At 42.2% G+C, this 19,419-nt stretch overlaps 1 protein-coding gene across 8 annotated transcripts in view; it reads left to right on the top strand.

The window, feature by feature from the left end:
- MYO18A (myosin XVIIIA) overlaps window positions 1–18,682 on the top strand; it is a 328,523-nt gene extending 309,841 nt beyond the window's left edge. For 6 of the 8 annotated variants that reach the window (XM_066599571.1, XM_066599569.1, XM_066599570.1 and 3 more), the window contains 2 exons: window positions 2,084–3,459; window positions 15,471–15,598. In XM_066599571.1, the coding sequence (XP_066455668.1) occupies window positions 2,084–3,455 (1,372 nt within the window). In that variant the 3' untranslated portion in view covers window positions 3,456–3,459; window positions 15,471–15,598. Of the gene's footprint in view, window positions 1–2,083; window positions 3,460–15,470 lie in introns of all 8 variants that reach the window. The other 2 variants (XM_066599575.1, XM_066599574.1) reach the window with 1 other exon arrangement.
- The last annotated feature ends 737 nt before the right edge of the window (window positions 18,683–19,419 follow it).

Raw genomic sequence — 19,419 nt, 5'->3', positions numbered from 1 at the left:
TACATTGTAAAGCCTAGAAGTATAAAATAAGTAAGAAATAAAAGTCATCATTTTGGGATCTTCCATCTTTAAGAAACAATGGGACATATCGATTATGTCCTCTACACTAGTTTTCTGGACCCTACAGCCAAATTACAATTTTTTTTGACAGGGGAGAAGGGAGATTTATGCCGGACTTCACAAATGTATTTTAGAAAAGTGGGCTGGGGCATGCCCATGTGCAGCTTGTCACATTTACTATAATAGACACCAGAACTGGCATACATTTATACTAGAAACGTACTCCAGTTCATAGCTGATGTGGGTTCCCATCTGGTGCCCGGAGATACTGCCTGATGAAACATATAGTATTAAGACGTTTACGCCTCTTAATACATTTATTGCCCGTTGCTGGGCGCACAGTTTGCTAGACCGGCATATGAAATGCCAGTCTAAGTAAATGTGCATCAATGTCTGAATGGTTGGACCTCCTCCTAAATGTTAATTTGCAAGGGTCTGTTAGAATATTATGCATTGAAAATCAACTACTGTGTATTTGTATGTATCTGCATATAGTCTTAGTTGTGTGATGTTAAATACGCTTGTATAAAGACAAAAGTATTATAGACGTGATACCTTTATTGGCTAACCAGAAAATATTATATATGCAGACTTTAAAAGGCTACTTTAAGGCCGCCTGCACATGGGTGGATTTGCATTGCGAAATCCGGGGCGGGTATCCGCCTTCGGGTTCCGCAGCAAATACCGTGCATAGCATTCTATGGAAAAGCCATTCTTCTTGCACACGAACAGAAACCAGTTGCAGTTTCTGCTCGCGGAGGAAAAATCGCAGCTTGCTCTATTTTTGAGTAGCTTTCACACAGACTGTTTCCATTGACGTCAACGGAAGCCGTCCGACCCATGGCCATTCCACAATGGACAATTCCGGAAAGGTTGCGGATTCTGCATCATCACTAGGCGATGATGTGGGAAAAGCAGGAGTTTAAAAAAAAATCTACTGCCTATGTCCGACAGCGAGCTTTGCGGACCATCCGCAGTACAGAATAAGATAAAGAAAGGCAAGTACGCGCGGACGTTGCTGCTGCCAGGGCTGGATTCTGCTGCGGGATTCTGTATGTATAGCCGGCTTAAGACTTCATCATCAGGCTAGCTCAGATTAAAGACGCCATATGTAGCCTCAAAAGCTCGCATGTATGATTTTTCTTGTCGGCCAACAAAGGCATCCCCTCCGTAATGCTTCTGTATTTTTCTGGCTAACGAGCTACCACGCTATTATTGCGCTTAGTTGCAAATATACAAGAAGTTCGTCCTGATAAAGAGAATTATTTATTGTTTCCAGCTCTGCATTGTGGCAAAACACTGCAGTGGTAATTGTATATTTCACTTGCCAAGCAGACAATAAACGCAGAAGACTTCTTCAAGAAGCATGTTTATTTCAGTTTGTATCCCTCTGCTGAGGGTCATCAACAAATAGTGTGCGTCATTAAGCACAAAACCAATCACAATTTATAACTTGGGGTACTCTCTAGCCAGCTTGAATCACTCTACACATTAGTCATTTCTAAGCAATTAGCAACGGGCCACAGCACTGAAGCTCAAACAACAATGTCCCCAAACTCATTTTTCTTGGCACAGTGTTAAAATCAGGCAGAGATTATGATCTCTTAATTTCATTATCTAGCCAAATAAATAATTTAATCAGGGAGCCATGCCGGAGGATTGAGCCGCTTCCTTGTATTCACATCACACCTCATCACTGGGTCGTCCAGGTAAAGTATTCATTTTGTGGAGCCAGGGATGTGTTCTTGGGTTATTTAGTTTACAGGATTTTTCTTCCCATTCTGTTTCACATGTGTGTTGGCAGGTTGTGCACAGCGTTTTCTTCATTTCGGGAATATCCTGTACAGTTTTACCTTGTCTGCTTTAATTTCACCATTTTTGTGTTTTTCTTCATGCCCATGTTCTGTGCATATATTTTCCTCCTTGTTTATATTTCTTTCTTACTGTTTAACGGTTTCTGTCTTCTTCTTTGCTTTCATGCCATTTTTATACATCAAACTTCCACACATTCACACAACTAAAGACCTAGCCAGAGTACAGAAATGAAGGAAGGAAAAGAACTAAAACCTGTCAAACAAGTCAAAGAGGTGGATGAAAGGCCAGTGTCTGTAATGAGTTCTCTCAGTTATAGAAAAAGGGCAAACATTAAGGATTCTATAGGTGGTAAAGGTGATGTGGATTCATTGTTTTCCACTCTAAAAGATAGATCGGAGTCCCCCGATAGGTCGTTTCGAAAGGTTCAGAAAGATCCGTCAGGAAATTCTCTTGATGATACAGTGTCTGTTACATCTTGGAGAAAATCTCAAGGTAGTGAAGACTTGGATGACCGGGCATCATTGGTGTCTCAAGCATTTACAGAAGCATCTAGTCGAGCAAGAAAGGGACTTGACAAGCGGTGGTCCGTAGCAAGCCCAGAGTTTGATAAAGTGTCTACAGTATCCAGTCGCCTTTCGAACAGGCGGGGTTTAGAAGATGAAGATGAAACAAAATCATCGCTCAGTTTTGGGATTACTAGTCCATCTAGTCTAAGACGTAGCACCTCTAAATTAGATGAACCACGTAATGGCTTGTCGGCCGTAAGTCCTTCACTGAGCAGGCGTTCAGACTTTGGATTAGAAAGTCCAAAGCTAGGAAACCGCTCTGACACTCGTTTGTCTATGGGCAGAAGCACACTAGATGATTTTGATGATTCTGTTAGCATTGGTTTTAGTGATTCCCGGTCTATGTATAGTCAGCACTCATCAGGACGTAGTTTTTCAGTACCACCCCAGGCTAGAACACCAGGAGCAGAGGACGATGAACTAGAAAGTAGAAGTGTTCAGCCTGTATCACACCGCAACTACTTAGATCCAGACCTTGAGGCTGCAATCAATGAGGTTCTGAGCTATAAGCCTATAAAGTTTAAGAGGAAGAGTCTTGATCCTGATTCGGAGGATGACATTGACTCAAAAAGTGTCAGAAGTGTGAAAAGTTCACATACAGAAAAAGGAGAGTCTTCTGGTATCAAAAGGTCAGCGTCTGCTGTAGACTTCTCTAGAGCTTCCAGCAGACGAAGTAGAGTTAGGAAGAGTAGTTCTGATTCTAACTCCGAGGAGGAACGGAAAAAGAAGAGTTCTAAAAAACATTCTAAGAAGTCCAAGAAGAAATCCAAGAAGAAGCAAGCGGAATCATCTTCATCCTCTTCATCTTCAGAATCTGATTCTTCTTCAGCCTCTTACCGTAGTGGAGGCAGCGTGAAAAAGGGGCCGAAAAGTAAGGACTTAGAAGATGAAGAAGACCCAGAGGAAATAAAAGATGGGAAAAGCGGTAAACTATCCAAAAAAGAAGATAAGAAAAGAAAGAAACAAGTTGACAGTCTGATGATGAAATATTTATACCGGCCAGAAAGTGATTAAGGCAGTAGGTGTTTGCTTGTGAGTGACCCTACCATAGCATGTCCTGCACGGAGTGGATTACTAACTTAACTTAAATTTGTGGTGTTTTGAGGACTAGTTTTGTTAACAAAGTGAGTGTCACCTCTTATATTTGGGATTATGTTGTTTATTTAAAAAACAGAAAATTCATTGCATGTTGTTGGCAGGAGATATCAGGAATGGTAAACTGGTGATCCACTAGACGGTTAGGACTCGTGAATGAAGAACGCATTTTGGAATATTTTCGCACTGATACAAGTAACTTCATTAGTCTAATTTTTGTAACAAATACATGTAAGTGTATTACATTTATATAACTGGAAATGCCTCCAACTAGTTCAGTTACAGTTCTCAAGTACATACAAAAGGTCATATTTGCGTTTTCCCACAAAGGGAAAATCTGTGTAGTCAGTGCAACACCTAATCGACACGGATTAATTTCTCCTTAAAAGGTACAGTCACCTAAAGACACTGCACCAGTTATCCTAGTTAGTTCATCCATTGTATTAACCCTTTAAGGACCAGGCTGCTTGGACCTTAAGGACCAGACACTTTTTAGGGATTTTACCCATGTGGTGGTTTAACTGCCCTATTTTATTTTCCTTTAGCTACCAAAATTGTTTTTGCTGCATTTTTTTCTCGTGACATATAGGGCTTTTTTATTTATTTATTTTTTTAATATCTTTTTCACTGACTTTTTTAGTTTTATTGGGGGTAAAAAGCTAAAAAAATAAAAATTAACATTTATAGTTATTTTTTTATTACTTTATTTTAGCATAAATATACTATGGGAACAGGTTCCTCTATTTGTTTCGGACGTTCTGATGTATAATATGTATGGTTTTGAATTACAGGGCGCTTATAGCGACTGTTTTGGTTGGCGTCGGTTTTGGGTTATTTTCTTTCTTATGTTTATATTTCATTATGTAATTTTTATTTACTTATTTATGTAATTATGTTTTTTACCATCTATGTCCCCAATGACATCATATAAGACCTCTGGGGGATATTCATATGTATTTTTTATTTTTTTTATTTGACACTTTCCCACTGTAGCTGGGGCGTCCATAGGAGCCCTAGTTACAGGGGAAAGCAACCCCTGTGGTGACATTAGTCACCTGCATAGCTGCCAGGGTCTAGTATGACCCTGCAGCTCTGCTGTAGTAGCGAATCCCGGCGGTCACGTGACCCCCGGGCTCCCGCAGTGGAAGTTACACTTTCACTTTCTTGTACGCAGCACTCATTGAGGGGAAAGAGAAAGCAGAAAGGGTTGAAAACCCCTCCTGCCTTCTCCTCCTGGTTATCACCTGTCACTAACAACTGACAGTCCGTCCTGCCTCTGATTGATTGCCGAGCAGGAGGCTTGAATCCCCGCCGTAATTTTACTATCGGCGGGGCTTTAAGCCCAGGACCAAGCCCGGTATATTTACCGTGCCTGAACCTTAAGGCTGCCTGTCCACGGGCGGGTTTTCATTGCATTCTCCACGGCGATCTACCAGCCGCGGGGAACGCAGTGAAAGCTCTCCATAGCGTTGCTATGGAGAGCGCTTCCCCCCCCCCCTTGTCCACGAGCGGAGAATCATTGCGATTGCATGATGCAAATTTACCGTGATTCTCTGCGGTCAGCCTATCTGTCAGATAGGCTGACAACAGAGATCCGTCTGCAGGTTTCCTGCCCCTGGGTGGCGGTATCCAGCGGCAGATCTCTGCCGCGGGATACCGCAACGCCCGTGAACAGGCAGCCTAATGGGTTAAACTACATTTTTGGGCACATTAGAACAACTTACATGATTATGCCAGTGAAACGTCTGTCATAGGCTTACCCAAATTTAAGTTTAACACCTTTAAAGAGTATACTGGTGCTGCTATACCAATATCCTTAACAACTTCCCTAGAGATTTGCAGAGTAGATGAAGGTGACCGTATATATTCTGCATGATTTCCAGGGTTGGCACATGAATTACAAGCACTGTCATGTTCTAGACCGTTCTGCTAATCTGCGCAGCTACTACACCCCACATGAGTGACCTTAATCCTTCCACTGCTGAAATAACAGACTTTGGCGATCCACAGATATGCAAATAGCTCTTTATACATATTTGTTAAAAATACCACTTTTGCTAAGCATTGCGCAGCTCTTTCTATCAAGGAAGCTACTGAGTGAACAGACTGAAAATTAATCGGCACAGCAGGAACAGTTTTCAGTTCTTGTCGCCTGTTTTATTATCCATGGTCTCGATGCGGCAATCTAAGACTTCACTGAGTAACCCTTTACATTCAGAAAGTGAGGATGTTGCCATTTCTCAAAATTTTTTCTTCGTTTTTAAGATATTTTGAAATCATCTTTGTATTTCCATACAAACTGTTGCTCATATCCCTAATGTGCAAAAGGAAGACATGCTAAATGAACCAAATAGTCAGATTCCCCTAGTATCATGCAGAACAAAAAAAGCAAACCCTCTGAGCTATAACTGTACTGTGTTGGTACATTACATACAGTTATAGAACTGTATGGTGGAAGGCATGAGGGGCCATGACTGATCAGATGTTGTGCTTGTCCATACGATTACATGGCACGATGCTAGATCACTGAACTCGCCCAATTCTTCCAGTTTCTGAAAAATACACTGTATAAAAGCTGTTTTAAAGGGGTTGTTTCGCGAGACAACCCCTTTAAGTCAACTTCCAACTATGTTTTTCAACGTATCAATTTTGATAAGAGATGGTAGATTTTTAAGGCAATATGGTGTATAATTCATCATAATGTCATTGACTTTTGTGTAAAATTTCATCTGGTATCACAAATAACTTTCCTACTACTTTGTGGTTAAAGGAGTTTTTTGTGAATTTACTATTAAATGCCCATCTTCATGGTAGGTCACCAATAGTTGGTTGATGGGGGTCTGCCACTCGCGATCCCTGGTGATTAGCTGATCCTTCTGTCCACTGTCTGCAGTCAAGCCAGAGGTCCGCATCGCAGGTTGGAGCTAGATGTGTAACAGAAGGCATTGCACGCATAGATTTAATGGGAGCAGAGCCTTCCATTACATTTCCGGCTCCTCATTGCGGTCGAAACCAACAGTGTAATAGAAGACATTGCTCCCAATGATTTTAATTGGAGTGATGACTTCTACTACACTTATAGCTCCAACCCCAATGCGAACATCCGGCTCTGCTGCACTGACAGCGGGTCCGAGGATCGGCTGATCAGCGGAGATCCCAAGCGGTGGACCACATCGAGCAGCTATTTAAGACCCATCCTGAGGAATCCATGGCAAATTCCCAGAAAACCACTTTTTAAGACTTTGGGATAGATTTGCTACAGTGGATGGAGTCCAATTCCAAAATACACACTTTGGGTCAGAAAACGTATCCACAGTACCAATAAGAGACACTAAAAGCCTCATTATTCTGTGCCAAGTGGTGCACCATAAAGTAGCCCATGAAGTCCCTACAGCTGCCTTCTACGGAGCTGCAAAGACTTCATACAGCCTCCTGCATAGCTCTGCCATTGCATGAGGCCAAGGGGGACACATTTATATCAACTTTTGTAACTATTCACAATTAGTCAAATTATGCACACATGTAGAATTGTCAGCATGTCAAAATTATGGCAAGATTTTGTCCCATGGAGCTTCTGATTGAATAAGGCGATAAGGTGCCCAAGAGAAACTAACTAAAAAGTTTCTGCTAATTACACCTAATGCAGGGAACGGGGGTGAGCAGTACCAAGTAACACCCAGATATGCGGTAAAGTTTAGGGCAAGCATCTCTCTCTGTGCTGGATTTTGTATGCATTGCCGCGAGCAGGTAGATACAATTTGGCTCCTTTCACTTCTAATTAAGATATATAATTAATGTATGTTAAGTATACTAATGAAACGTCGACCTTTATGATATACATTAATTGATATCTCTTGCTTATAAACTAGCTGCTGTCTAGGAGCTTGGCAAATATTTGGGTTGGCTATAAATAGTCGGGCTGCGAGGATTTATCTAGCGGAGAGATATTTACATTCACAGAACTGTGCGGATCATCTACATTTCCATTATGACTCCAACTTATGGGACTTGTAGTTCGTATATGCTTACCAATATGGATAATCCACACAGAATAATTGAGAGCCCTTTTATTAGACCTATAGGCCTTGTACCCCCTTCTAGTTAATGGATTATTTTAATCCTAAATAATTGACTCTCATTGTTTTTGACAAGTCAATTTCCATAAGACTGCAAGAAGCTAGACGTAGATCGGTTGTGTTACCGCTCAGCCCATTGGAATACCTAGCCATCGATATAACACTAGTTCTGCTTCAAATGAGCTTTTTCTATTCTGAGCAAGTGTTATTTTTACCGTTGTGTCCGTTCGATAAAAACTCTGCAGTGTTAACTGCGAAGGCCCATTTACACGCAATGATTATCGCTCAAAATTCGTTCAAACGGCCGAAAGTGATCAATAATTGTTACGTGTGAAAGGGAAACGATCGCCAACTTGTCTTAGCAGTTGTTTAATCGGACTCTTCTGTCCATTTAAACGACCTCGTTAGCATTCACTGGCTTCTCTTGCTGTGTGAAAGCTCCCCATAGGAAGCGCTGACCAAGAAGCCAGCGAGCCGCCGGCAGGACTTACAGTTTGAATGCACTGTACGAGCGCTAACGACCTTTGTGGTGACGGCGCTCCTGCAGTCCCCGAAACGACTTTCGGCCCGTGTAAAAGGGCCTTACAATTAGTTTGCCGTTTAATACCCATCGAGTCAGTCCCTGAGTTTTGTATAGAGTATATTGCTGTTTTGAATAGGCTGAAAGGTAATGAAGGTAATGTTTCATGTATTTAATGTTCATTTCATTATTTAAGATTTTAAGGTGTAGGAAAGAGATGCCTTTGTTTTAACTTTTTTTTTTTTTTTTTTAATCATCCTGGCGGCAGGCATATTAAGGAGACATACATTTCCTTCCTGTATTGTCTGTATAGAAAGTACAATAGGATGTGTGTGCTTTATGGTAGCTCCAATGAACAATTAAAGGTTAAGGACATATTTGGGGGCATTTTTTTTACTTAAATGTATACATTTTTAGCTGAAAATCATTTTTGCCATAGGGTTTTATTAGAAATCTTGCACCGTTTGGCATCTGAAGGTTCTACACATCTCAGTATATATCAAGCTGCAGAAAGCTGTTCACAGTGAAATCGGTCAGTCTCCAGTCTTCTCTCCTGAGTAAACTTCTAAGCTGATTTGAGACCAAATCGAAATGCGTATTGTTTAAATCAGCTGTAACGTGTGTTCAAAAGAGAGAGTGAAGGTCTGGAGACTGAGCCATCAGACAAACCCACAGATTGATTACACTGTAAACAACCGCATTCTGTAGCTTGCTATCTACTGTGATTTTAGAGGCTGCAGAAGCCAAATGATGCAAAAAATGTTAATAAAACCCTATGGTATAAATGCTTTTCAGGTAAAAATATATTTAAGCCCTTTCATATTTAAATTCTCTAACTTACTCTTATGTAATAGCCATTGTGATACCTAGCAGTAGTACAAGTCACTTTATTTACCTACATGACATTTCTGTGCTTTAAAATCACTCTAAAGTATTGGCCACTAGGGCTCTCCTTTCTAATTGGCTGTGCACTGCTTGTTGTCAAGTGTTAGTGTCAACCCGTAGGAGGAGGAAGTAGAGAGACACTGAACAGACACGGCAGCTAATAGTTATTGTTTATAGTGTTATAGCTACTGTAATCACATCTACACTGCTCATTACTAATGTGTCTTCTATTATGCTATTTATTTGTGTGTTACACTTATTTAGGTAGGAGGATCTGAAATTCTCTGTGCACAATGTATAGAAGACCTTCTAACAGCTAGACTCCTCCAACTAGCTCAGGGAGAATTGAGAATTGCATATACAGCCTGCAGGGGGGGGGGTGGGGGGGTGATACATGCACGATAAAAGTCATATACTGGGCAGAAATAGTGTTGTTCCTCCATGTACACACACTGCAGCTTATTCTAAAACGTGGGGAACTCTTAAGTTTAAAAAAATGCTCCAAAGGCGTTTAAAGCCTTCAGTGGACAAAAAAAGTGTCCGTAGACCAATACTGTCTCCAGATAAAGTACAACCCCCGTCTGCCAGAGACGCTTATCTGTGTGTACAGTGTTGCCATGTCTCCTTACTAAGGGTCCTTTTTAGAGATGAGCGAGCATACTCGCTAAGGGCAATTACTTGAGCGAGCATTGCCCTTAGCGAGTACCTGCCCGCTCGGGAGCAAAGATTCGGCTGCTGGCGGCGGGCAGGGAGCAGTGGGGGAGAGTGGGGAGGAACGGAGGGGAGATATCTCTCTCCCTCTTTCCCCCCCGCTTCCCCCTGCTCACTGCCGCAACTCACCTCTCACCCGCGCCGGCAGCCGAACCTTTTCTTCCAAGCGGGCAGGTACTCGCTAAGGACAATGATCGATCGAGCAATTGTCCTTAGCGAGTATGCTCGCTCATCTCTAGTCCTTTTAGATTCTAGTTTGAACGATTGAGTGACATCACTACTAACTCGCTCGTGCAGTCTGTTCAGACAGGCAAATGCATCGTTGGCTTGTTTAAACGAGAATCGTTGAGTCCCTGTATAGGTGAATGAGAGGGACTGAATGATCGCTGTTTAAACCAAACAATAAGTGAATGAGCCAACAATTATTTTTATGCCTGCATAAAATGAATGACGAATGAAAAGTGAACAATTCTTGTTCGGCGTTGGCTCACATTTAGACGGAACGATTAGCATTCACTTTCGCTACTTTGAACGATAATCGTCTAAAAGCACCTTTGAATCTCCAGCAGTATAACGGAGGGGTCATTAAATCTCCAGCTGATTCTGTCTCTGATACATAGCAAAGCTGAAAAGTGAATGCGGCAAACTGGGAGCATTGGCTAATTGTGTCCGCTCCAGTGGGCAGTGTGCCACTGAAATATTCAAAGGCCACTACAGAAAACACATTATCCCACCCTTCACCCCCCGCCCTCAACTGATTGCCTGGAGCTCTCCTCTGTGTATTCCAGCTGCTTCCCTGCAGTCCAGCCTCCGGTCAGCCACCATTTTGAGGTTGAGATTTTTTACTTAGTTTCACATCTATCCCATGATGCATCAGCATTAGCTGAAGCTATACCATTTTTGCCTGCTGGAAGGACATATTAATCATCCTAGCTCCTATAGTTGCCTAAATAAGCTATAGATTAAGAAGTACAGAGCCAGGAGGTTGAACTGTGATCTCCTCTATTATAACTGTGTGACAGGAACCTCTAATCATCATCACTAACACTGTGTCCAAGCAGTTTCTGTGGTAGGTGCATGTAACAGCAGCAACACACAGACTGAGAAAGTGACTTGATTTGAGAACACAAACCTAAGTAGATCTAAGCTGTCAGAATTGAGATCACATGACCCTTTGAGGAAACCGACAGCAGCAAAATAACTAACCAAGGTAACACTAGCTCACTTATATATCCCGGAGGACTAGCTACATAATGCATTTTAAACAATCACATGAGTGGTCATTTCAAGGATGTTTTTACTTTTTTAAATATGATCAGTCACGTTGAAAGTGAAAAAAGAAATTGCGAAAAACAGGTAAAAGAGGGTTTTTATTGATTTAAATGATCACTTATTATGTTATGTAGAAAAGGAGACCTGGGCGGTACTTCAAGTGCAGATCCTTTAGCCCCCATGTCCATGGACACATCGGATTCCGCACGCGGATTTGCATAGTGGGAGATTGCGGATGTAATGCTTTTTTCACGTGGATGCACTGCGGATCATCCGCGTGGAAAAAAATCTGCGAGCCCACCTCCCAGCCTTTTCCCCACCTTCTTAATTGATTTTAACCTTCAAATCCGCAGTGCATCCACAATTGTATTTGCGGATGCATTGCAGATCGTCCGCACCCATTAATTTCTATTGAGCCCGTCTGCATGCAATCTGCACTGAAATGGAGCATGCTGCGATTTGTTCTCTGGACCATACGGTCTGCAAATCAAATCCGCATGCTTAAATTCAGTTACGGATGCCAATGCTTCCCTATGGGCACTTTGAATTGCGGATCATCCGCATGAGCGACCCGTGCGAATTCATCAAATCCGCCCGTGGACATTGGGCCTTATTGTTCACACCCGTGCGACGTTTCATCTTGCACTGCGCCTTTTCTCTTCTGTTATTGCGTTACGTTATGTCAACCGCTCACATTCTAGGTCTTTGTACAATAGGTGGTCCGGTGGCATTGCACATTATACATCTTCTAGCCTGCGGACGGTAGTTGTCAGACATCTAGCATGTACTTTGTTGCCCTCCACCTGCAAGCAGAGCGCCGCGGCTGCCAGGCTGTGCACGCTCATTTATTTGTTTAGTTAGGAGAATCCTCGCAGGGCAGCAGCAAATTCCCTGACAGATCCTTTGTTTTTCAATCTCCCTCCGCTCATTGATCTGGATTAATACTCCAGCGTGCCTGCAATTTGCACAACTTCAACTGCAATTTGTTTCTGCCTGGAGGGCACATTTTGGAGCCGAATAAAGATTCATAGGGGTAGAAAATCAAGAATATAAGGAGGGACGGGACGTGGGTACAGATATAAGCAATTACTAAATGGAACTTCCAGCTTTCTGATTGGAACCTCTCCCTGCAGATTTTCTCCCGCTTCGATCTGCATTTACGTTGCCAGTGATGGAAACATTGTATGCCAAGTATTTATTATATGCATATGTTATATGGTGCATATGTGAGCCGGAGCTAAAAGCTGGTGGGAGGAAGTAAGACTCTCTGCACACTGCCATGGTTAATGTATTAATTAGTGGAAGAAGGTAGTTTGCATCTATTAAATGGATTAATGTCCACAGCCGCATGATGATTGAATGGTAGCTATCAGTACTTAATGATGCTGTTTCTCCTTCCGCATTGTGCAGTTTCACAGGATCTGCAGACCTCTTTAATAAATGGTGATGGTGGTATTCATTAGGATTAATGTGTCACTTGGTGCTTTAACTATGTGCTTGCCAGGGCACAGGAAACCTCGCTTCAAATGCAGTGAAAATCGGTCATTTAAAAAGTGATAGAATATTCTCTGGGCTTTGTTTGATGGATTGCAGATAGGTGCACACCCTGCACCCCACGTACGAAGGGAAGGAGGGGGAGGTTGGAATCATATAGTGGCAAAATAGAATTAGCGGATCAAAAACTGGGATCCTTAAAGTATTCCTCCGATGTTTCTGGCATTCACGTCTGCAATCCGTTTTAAATTTCACTATGGTAGATGTAGCTGGCAGATAGGGTGGTATTTATGCAGGAGCAACCATACAATGCCCAACGGTTTGCTTACAGAAGCTTCAAGATCATATGGTTACTGAGGCAACAGTAGCGACGAATGTCTGCTAGGTCTCCCGCTGTGGGATCTTAATTTTCTGTCAGGAGACAAAAATGCAAACGGCATACATTTACAGCATGAGATATGTCCTTTAAAGGTTTTCTAGGCAAATACTATAGATAACCTATCCTCAGGGTAAGTTATCAATAGTTGATCGCCGGGGATCTGCTGCTTGGACTGGGCCGGACGTTGTCGTCGGGGTCGGAGCTGGAAGTCAAAGAGGCAGCTTCATTCCCAATTAGATCAATGGGATTGAAGTCGCCTGTTACACTTCTGGCTCTGCACTGGGGTTGGAACAGGAATTCTCAGAGGTGGCTCTGTTCCCACTCATTTCAGTGGCGCGAAGCTGCCTTTTGAGACTTCCTGCTCCGACCCCGATATCAATGTCCGGCCCTGCTGCATTGCCAGTGGACTGGATGATCAGCTAATTGCTGGGGATCCTGAGCGGTGGATCCCCGGCGGGTTACTATTGCTGACCTATCCTGAGAATAGGTCATCGATGGTATTTGTCCAGAAAACCCCTTTTAATACTTGTCACTTAATTAAGTAAGACACTCTTGGAGAGAATGATCTCCGCTGATTGCTGGCTAGCACCTTCGTCAATCAGAAGAGACCTGCCTGTGATTGACACGGAGATCCACACTGTGTACGGGTACTCTAATTGTATTGACACATCCGCAGCACAAGTGAGAATAAATCCGGACAGGTACGCAGGGGTCCACAGGGGTCACCGGCCGAGCACCAGTTCGGATTCCGCTGCCGGATCCCGCATTCGGCCTTACTGTAGCTGTGATACTTGTGTTTCTAGTGACTGGTTGGAACAGTAGCCTGGCTGATCTTGTCTCACCCTCCCTTTTATTGAGTCAGTTTTGTTTTTGTGCGTATTTTTTTCTTTCCTTGTTTATTACACAATATAACTCTGTCTCTGTTCTTTAAAAAGAATGAGCTGTTTGTAAAGAGAAAACCGAAGTGCCAAGTTTGTAGAAGAGGTGGAATTAGCACTAAAGCCTACTAATACAATTGTGTGACATCAGACACTTCTCCAATTCAAAACACGGGAAGACGTTTCTTGATGGACAGACACAACAGTTGGGTTATCGGTAGAAACCAATTAGTTCTACTAGAACCAATATTATGAACCAAGCATATAGAAGGTTAAAGGGGAAGTTCGGTCAAAATGATCTTCTAACATACGGTAGATGCATCTTGTCCTACAGTAGATGTATAGAAACCCTTTAAACTCTAGTTATCGGAATTTCTGTGTCACATCTGACCAGTCTTAAACCGATACCATGACAAAGGATGGGAAATGGCTGGGAGATGTGAGATGCCCCCAAAAAGTAACAAAGAAGTATGCGTTTTTGAACACATGGAAGGGCAAGGGTCTACCCCTGATCTTACAGTGGTTGAACCTGCCTAAAGGTGGAGCACCAGCCCAGAAAAGGATGACCCCCGTGATAGGAACCTTAGAAAATTCTCTGCATGTACCTAGATGGGATATGGGGGAGAGGGGAAATGCCAATGTTATTCCTTCAGTGTCCAGCGACAAATGACCACACATTTGCCAGCAGGCGCATCTCGTTGTCCGGTGCTAATGCCTTGACGTCACGCTGGACCCACACATGCACCTGAACACGTGGCACAGACACCGTGACCCTTTGTGCAGCAACAGTGTGATTATCTTTTTTTTTTTTTTAAACAAATATTTTATTAATTTTCACAGTGGAAATAAAGTACATTATAGACAAGCATAGAGATTCCGATACATACAGATGTGCATATCTGTCCACAGTCAGTGTGATTATCTTGCATGTTATCTAGAGCATATCAGAAGATCATGCTGACTGGATTTTCCCCAAAGTACAGGTGCAAGGAAAAATAAGTAAACTCTTTGAAATTACCAGAATTTCTGCATTTTTTTTATAAAGGCCCCTCTATAATGATCTATCAACTATTGCTCCTGTGTTTTACACAGGAGCGATATTCAGTAAGGGGAATGGAGGCAGAGCGGACCAGGGATATTTCCAGCCTGCTCACCTCCATTCACTGTAAACTGTAGACTCCTGTTTACACTGAGCAAGAAGCCGCTCAGCAATCATACCTTTTCAGTGGGCTAAAAAGGAACGACTAGTGACAACTAAGTGCCCTGTTGCCATGTGCTGTCTACTGCTCGCTCAGTGCCCTCTCTGCTGCCATGTGTACACAGGCCGATAGTTGCTCGAAATCACACTTTTTCTTAGCAATCGGTGCAAAAATACAGGTAATGCCAAAGAGTTTACTTGCTTACTTTTTCTTGCAACTGCAAGTTCTTACGTTTGCCTACACTAAAAAAAATATTTCATAAAATGGCTACAATCACATTTTTAGAATAGGACATGGTTAATGGTTTATCTACTTATAGTAGTGATTGATGTACCATTATAACTACGAGTGACCACCCTGCACTTGGCATGTATGACGCCTGAAAAGGGACAGCTACTAGATGGAAAATACTTTGTGTGTGGAAACTAAGTGACTGCCTGCTCAGATTTTCATATACATCTAACCTAACTAAATCCTTTTTTGGTGTCGCTAATTGACAATGCCTTTCTTTTTCTTTTAGCCCCCCAACCTATAGGAAATCATTAAGATATGACCGAGATGATGATGAGCAAGATAACTATGAAAGCACATACCGATCGAAACATTCGTCACAGAGCTACCTGAGCGACAGCGACACAGAAACCAAATCCTCTGAACCCTTGTCCTAATTAAGATGATGTGAACAGTGCCACCTATAGGAATGGGAGAATATTGCCATTTCCATGGACTGAGAAATGTGATTTCTACACGTGTCCTTGGAACTGTGTGCGCTGGCTTCTATCCTGAGAAGAATGACATGCATCTCAATACAAACTTTAGGAGACACCCCATTCCTGTCCACCACCTGACAACTTTACTGAATGGGCTCATTTCTGCGGTTAAAGTTGCAGGGTGCTTTCATTGGATTGTCTTTTACTTTACTTGTTGATGGTTGGTGGAAATGGAGAAGAGAATCAGATAAATTATTATTTTCATGTACTGTTTTCTGCATCTTTTTTCACCCCTTGGTGGAAGAGTGGATTTTCGATAGCTGGGATTTTTCATTGTCCGATGGTCTCCACTCTCTCTGTACATGTAACTATTAGGAGAGTATGCAGTCCGGGATGATCATGATGGGGGCTCCCAGCTGAACGGTGCCTTTTTCTGCCCTCCTTTAGTATGGGAGACCACTTTGCAATGCTTCCTAGACCCCTCAAAGTGATCACCCTGTATCTTTTTATTTACATATGTTTATTATGTATATATAGTTGCTATCGTGGTTTGAGTGAAGAGAAAAGACAGCAGGTATAATGTAACTGATCACTCGGGCTGGCTCTGCTGGGGGTCATAGTTCAGAATGTGGACATTGAACAGAGGCATGCTGCAATATATAGGTATCTGACAGTGGCTGACGTCCTCTAAGCCAAGGCTTAACCAGATGTTATCTAATACACAGTATTAAGCTCCTAGCTTGCCACGGGGCTCGCACAAAGCTATTAAATTGGTATTTCAAGACTTAATACCAACAAATGTACAACCATTTTGGCCAAAACGAATTGTAAGTAGGTGTAAAATTCACCTTTTTTGCTGATCTGCCGTCAATTTAAAGATGCAACTTTTCTACATGCAAGTCTTGCAGCATGAACAGTTATCATTGGCTGGATGTTGCGTATTACTTGCTACAGTCTAACGTGAAATTATCACTTTTAGTGCTGCAGTTGCCTATTAAGAACAGGGAGGCTGCTGCCACCCTTATATACACAATGAAATCTTGCAGTTGCAGTTTTTTAATCTCCTGCATGTGCTGGAGCTTTAGATCTAACTCCATTAAAAACCTGAAAATTCTGATGCGCTAAAAGGGGTTGTCCCACACCTAGCTGTTTTGCTGCAGGAAGCAGACGTATCGATGTACTGCAGGCTGAGTCACGTTCATTTCGTTAGAACTCAGCCTGCAGTACCAAGCCAGGCCACTACTCAGATTACTGAGCTGTCTGCTTCTTGCAGCTAAACAGCTAGATATGGGACAACCCCTTTAAGCACAGCCTTCCAATCTCCCACGTACGTTACTGTGTCCGGAGTCTAGGAAGCTAAGATCTTGGGTGCTATTTGCAGGAGACTTGCACTTCAGGGGGTTCTACCATGAAAAGAACTTATCAGCTATCCATAAGATAGGTGATAAGTATCTGATTTAATGGGGTTCTGATCACTAGGACTCTCGCTAATCACAAGAGTGGGACTCCCAAGTGTCCCTGAATGAAGCTGTGGTCACACATGTGCGCTACCACTTTTTTCCATGTCAGTGGGATCACTCCATTCCTATGGGGACACACTGGACCCCCATTCTTTTGGATAGGTGACTAAGCTCTCTTTTGTGGAAAAGTCCTTAAATACCCTCTTTACTTGGCAACGCGCTCTGATAAACCATGGTGGCAAAATCCTTACCCCGACTTGTGTCAGAACCATCACTTCTGACCAAGTTCTTAGACTGGTCACGTCATATTGTCCTCTGTGCTGGTTTCTTCATTGCAGGAGTGGCTGTTCTGGTCATCTTAATAACTAAGCCACCACCGATGCAGAGATGGAAAAGGGGGCTTGCTCAGTTGTAAAAATCAGCCAAAAAGCCATTCCTCTGCAATGACGGGATGGAGACGCAGAGAGGGTCCATACCATGTGACCAGTGTCAGAACCGGGGCCAGAAGTGGAGGTTCCCACAATGCAGGTCCGGGTAAGGATTTAGCCTCCATGGCCAACCCCTTTTAAAGAGTCGGGCATGCACACCTAGAAAGCTTGATTCGAATAAGGCCCAAGTAGGTTCAAAGATGTCTGCTGATGCAATGAATCTTTACTTCAGTCTGAGATTTGGTTTTGTGTGGCAGAACCCCAAATCCTCTACACAGACAGATTTGAGTGATACCATGTTGGGTGCAGATCCTCAATTTTACTTGATGAGGAAAGTGCACAGATGAGGTAAAACCTGTAGTTACTACCAAACCTTCCAAACAGTACTACAGATCTCAGCTTCCTGGATATTTCCATGACTCCGAAGAATAGAAGATTTTTTCTTAACTGCGCTCGACTCTTGATTTCCACATTTTGAGTGGAGTTAGCTTTAAGAAAAATTCCTCTTTTTGTCAAACTAGCACCATGTGACATCACTTCGTGTTTGGGTGAGACGTGCCCTTTGAGTACGATGGGGCACTTATATAATGAAAATAACCCTTTGTGGTCTGACCTCCAGTATATTGAATTTGTCTTCATTTTTTTTTTCAATTGACCATTCTACTTTAGTAAACCGTGCAATAAAAAGTACAATTTTTGCTTTATGAAAAAAAAAAAAAAAAAAAAAAACTTTTATTCAATTGTCCTTTTCAGTATGTGATTCCTCTTTAATATTAAACATGAAGGGCCTCTGTTTGTTTATTTCTGCTATGTAATATTTTATGAATCAGAACTGTTAAATCCAGATTTGGTGGAATTTTTTGTAAATTTTTTTTTCAGTGTTTTTTAAAATTTTGTTTGTTTGTTTTGCACCCTCAACATGCTAATAAGGTAAAAATAATCGTTACACTGCAGATTTTGCAGAAATGGCCCTGCCCTTAGAAAATCACAAGCCGTATGTGTCCCTGGTGGATGGTCTATCTCACATGAATTTGGGGGTAGGAAAGGGGTTATATATATCCATACTATGGATGTGCTTGAGCTGCAGCTTTTTTATCAATTGTGTGGAGTTAAATAAAAAAAAAAAAAATGAAATTAGCACGAGTGTGTACAGTTTACTTTGACTTCTAAAATATGAAGTAATGAGCATGAGGATAATGATGGCATCGCTGTGATTGGGATTTTTCTTCATCATCCATACATATCTGCTTTCATCATTTAGAGGACATTTTATGTAGTGTCCCTCATCACTCCTAGAACAGCAAAACCTCCAGAAATGGTCTTTTCGAGATAAATCAGCCTGAGCATCATTAAGTGAAGATCAAAAGTTACGAACTGGGTATGCAAGATACAAAAAAGCAAAACAATATTATAGTTAGCATCCATGGTACATGGCAGGCAGTCTGGTGGCGATCCCCATTGATGCTCATCAGGTCAGGAGTAGACTTCACCAATACCATCCCATGGTGCACTCACTGCCCCTGGCTTTGTCTGCAGTGAAATTATAAACCATGGATGACGCTACATGATATTTCTACAAAATTATCCAATAAGACCATTTACAGCCATTCTGTTAGCTGTTGTAAGGTAAGTCTTGTATCTGCACAACTCAAAATATCTGATATATTCCTTAAAGGTGTTTTCCCATTACTTAAAACTACTCCACTGCCACTCTGTGCTTCCTGGTTGCAGCTGATAAGAACCTGTGACTACTGCAGCCAATCGCTAGCCACAGCAGTGACCTTCTATAGCCAGTGATTGGCTGCAGCAGTCACATGATCTGGTCAGCAGCAACCAGGAAGTGCAGAGTGCGATGGAGCAGTTTTAAGTAA

This window comes from Eleutherodactylus coqui, chromosome 4 (genome assembly GCF_035609145.1).
Source record: "Eleutherodactylus coqui strain aEleCoq1 chromosome 4, aEleCoq1.hap1, whole genome shotgun sequence".
Taxonomy (NCBI): Eukaryota; Metazoa; Chordata; class Amphibia; order Anura; family Eleutherodactylidae; genus Eleutherodactylus; species Eleutherodactylus coqui.
This window is presented reverse-complemented; position numbering and strand designations above follow the sequence as displayed.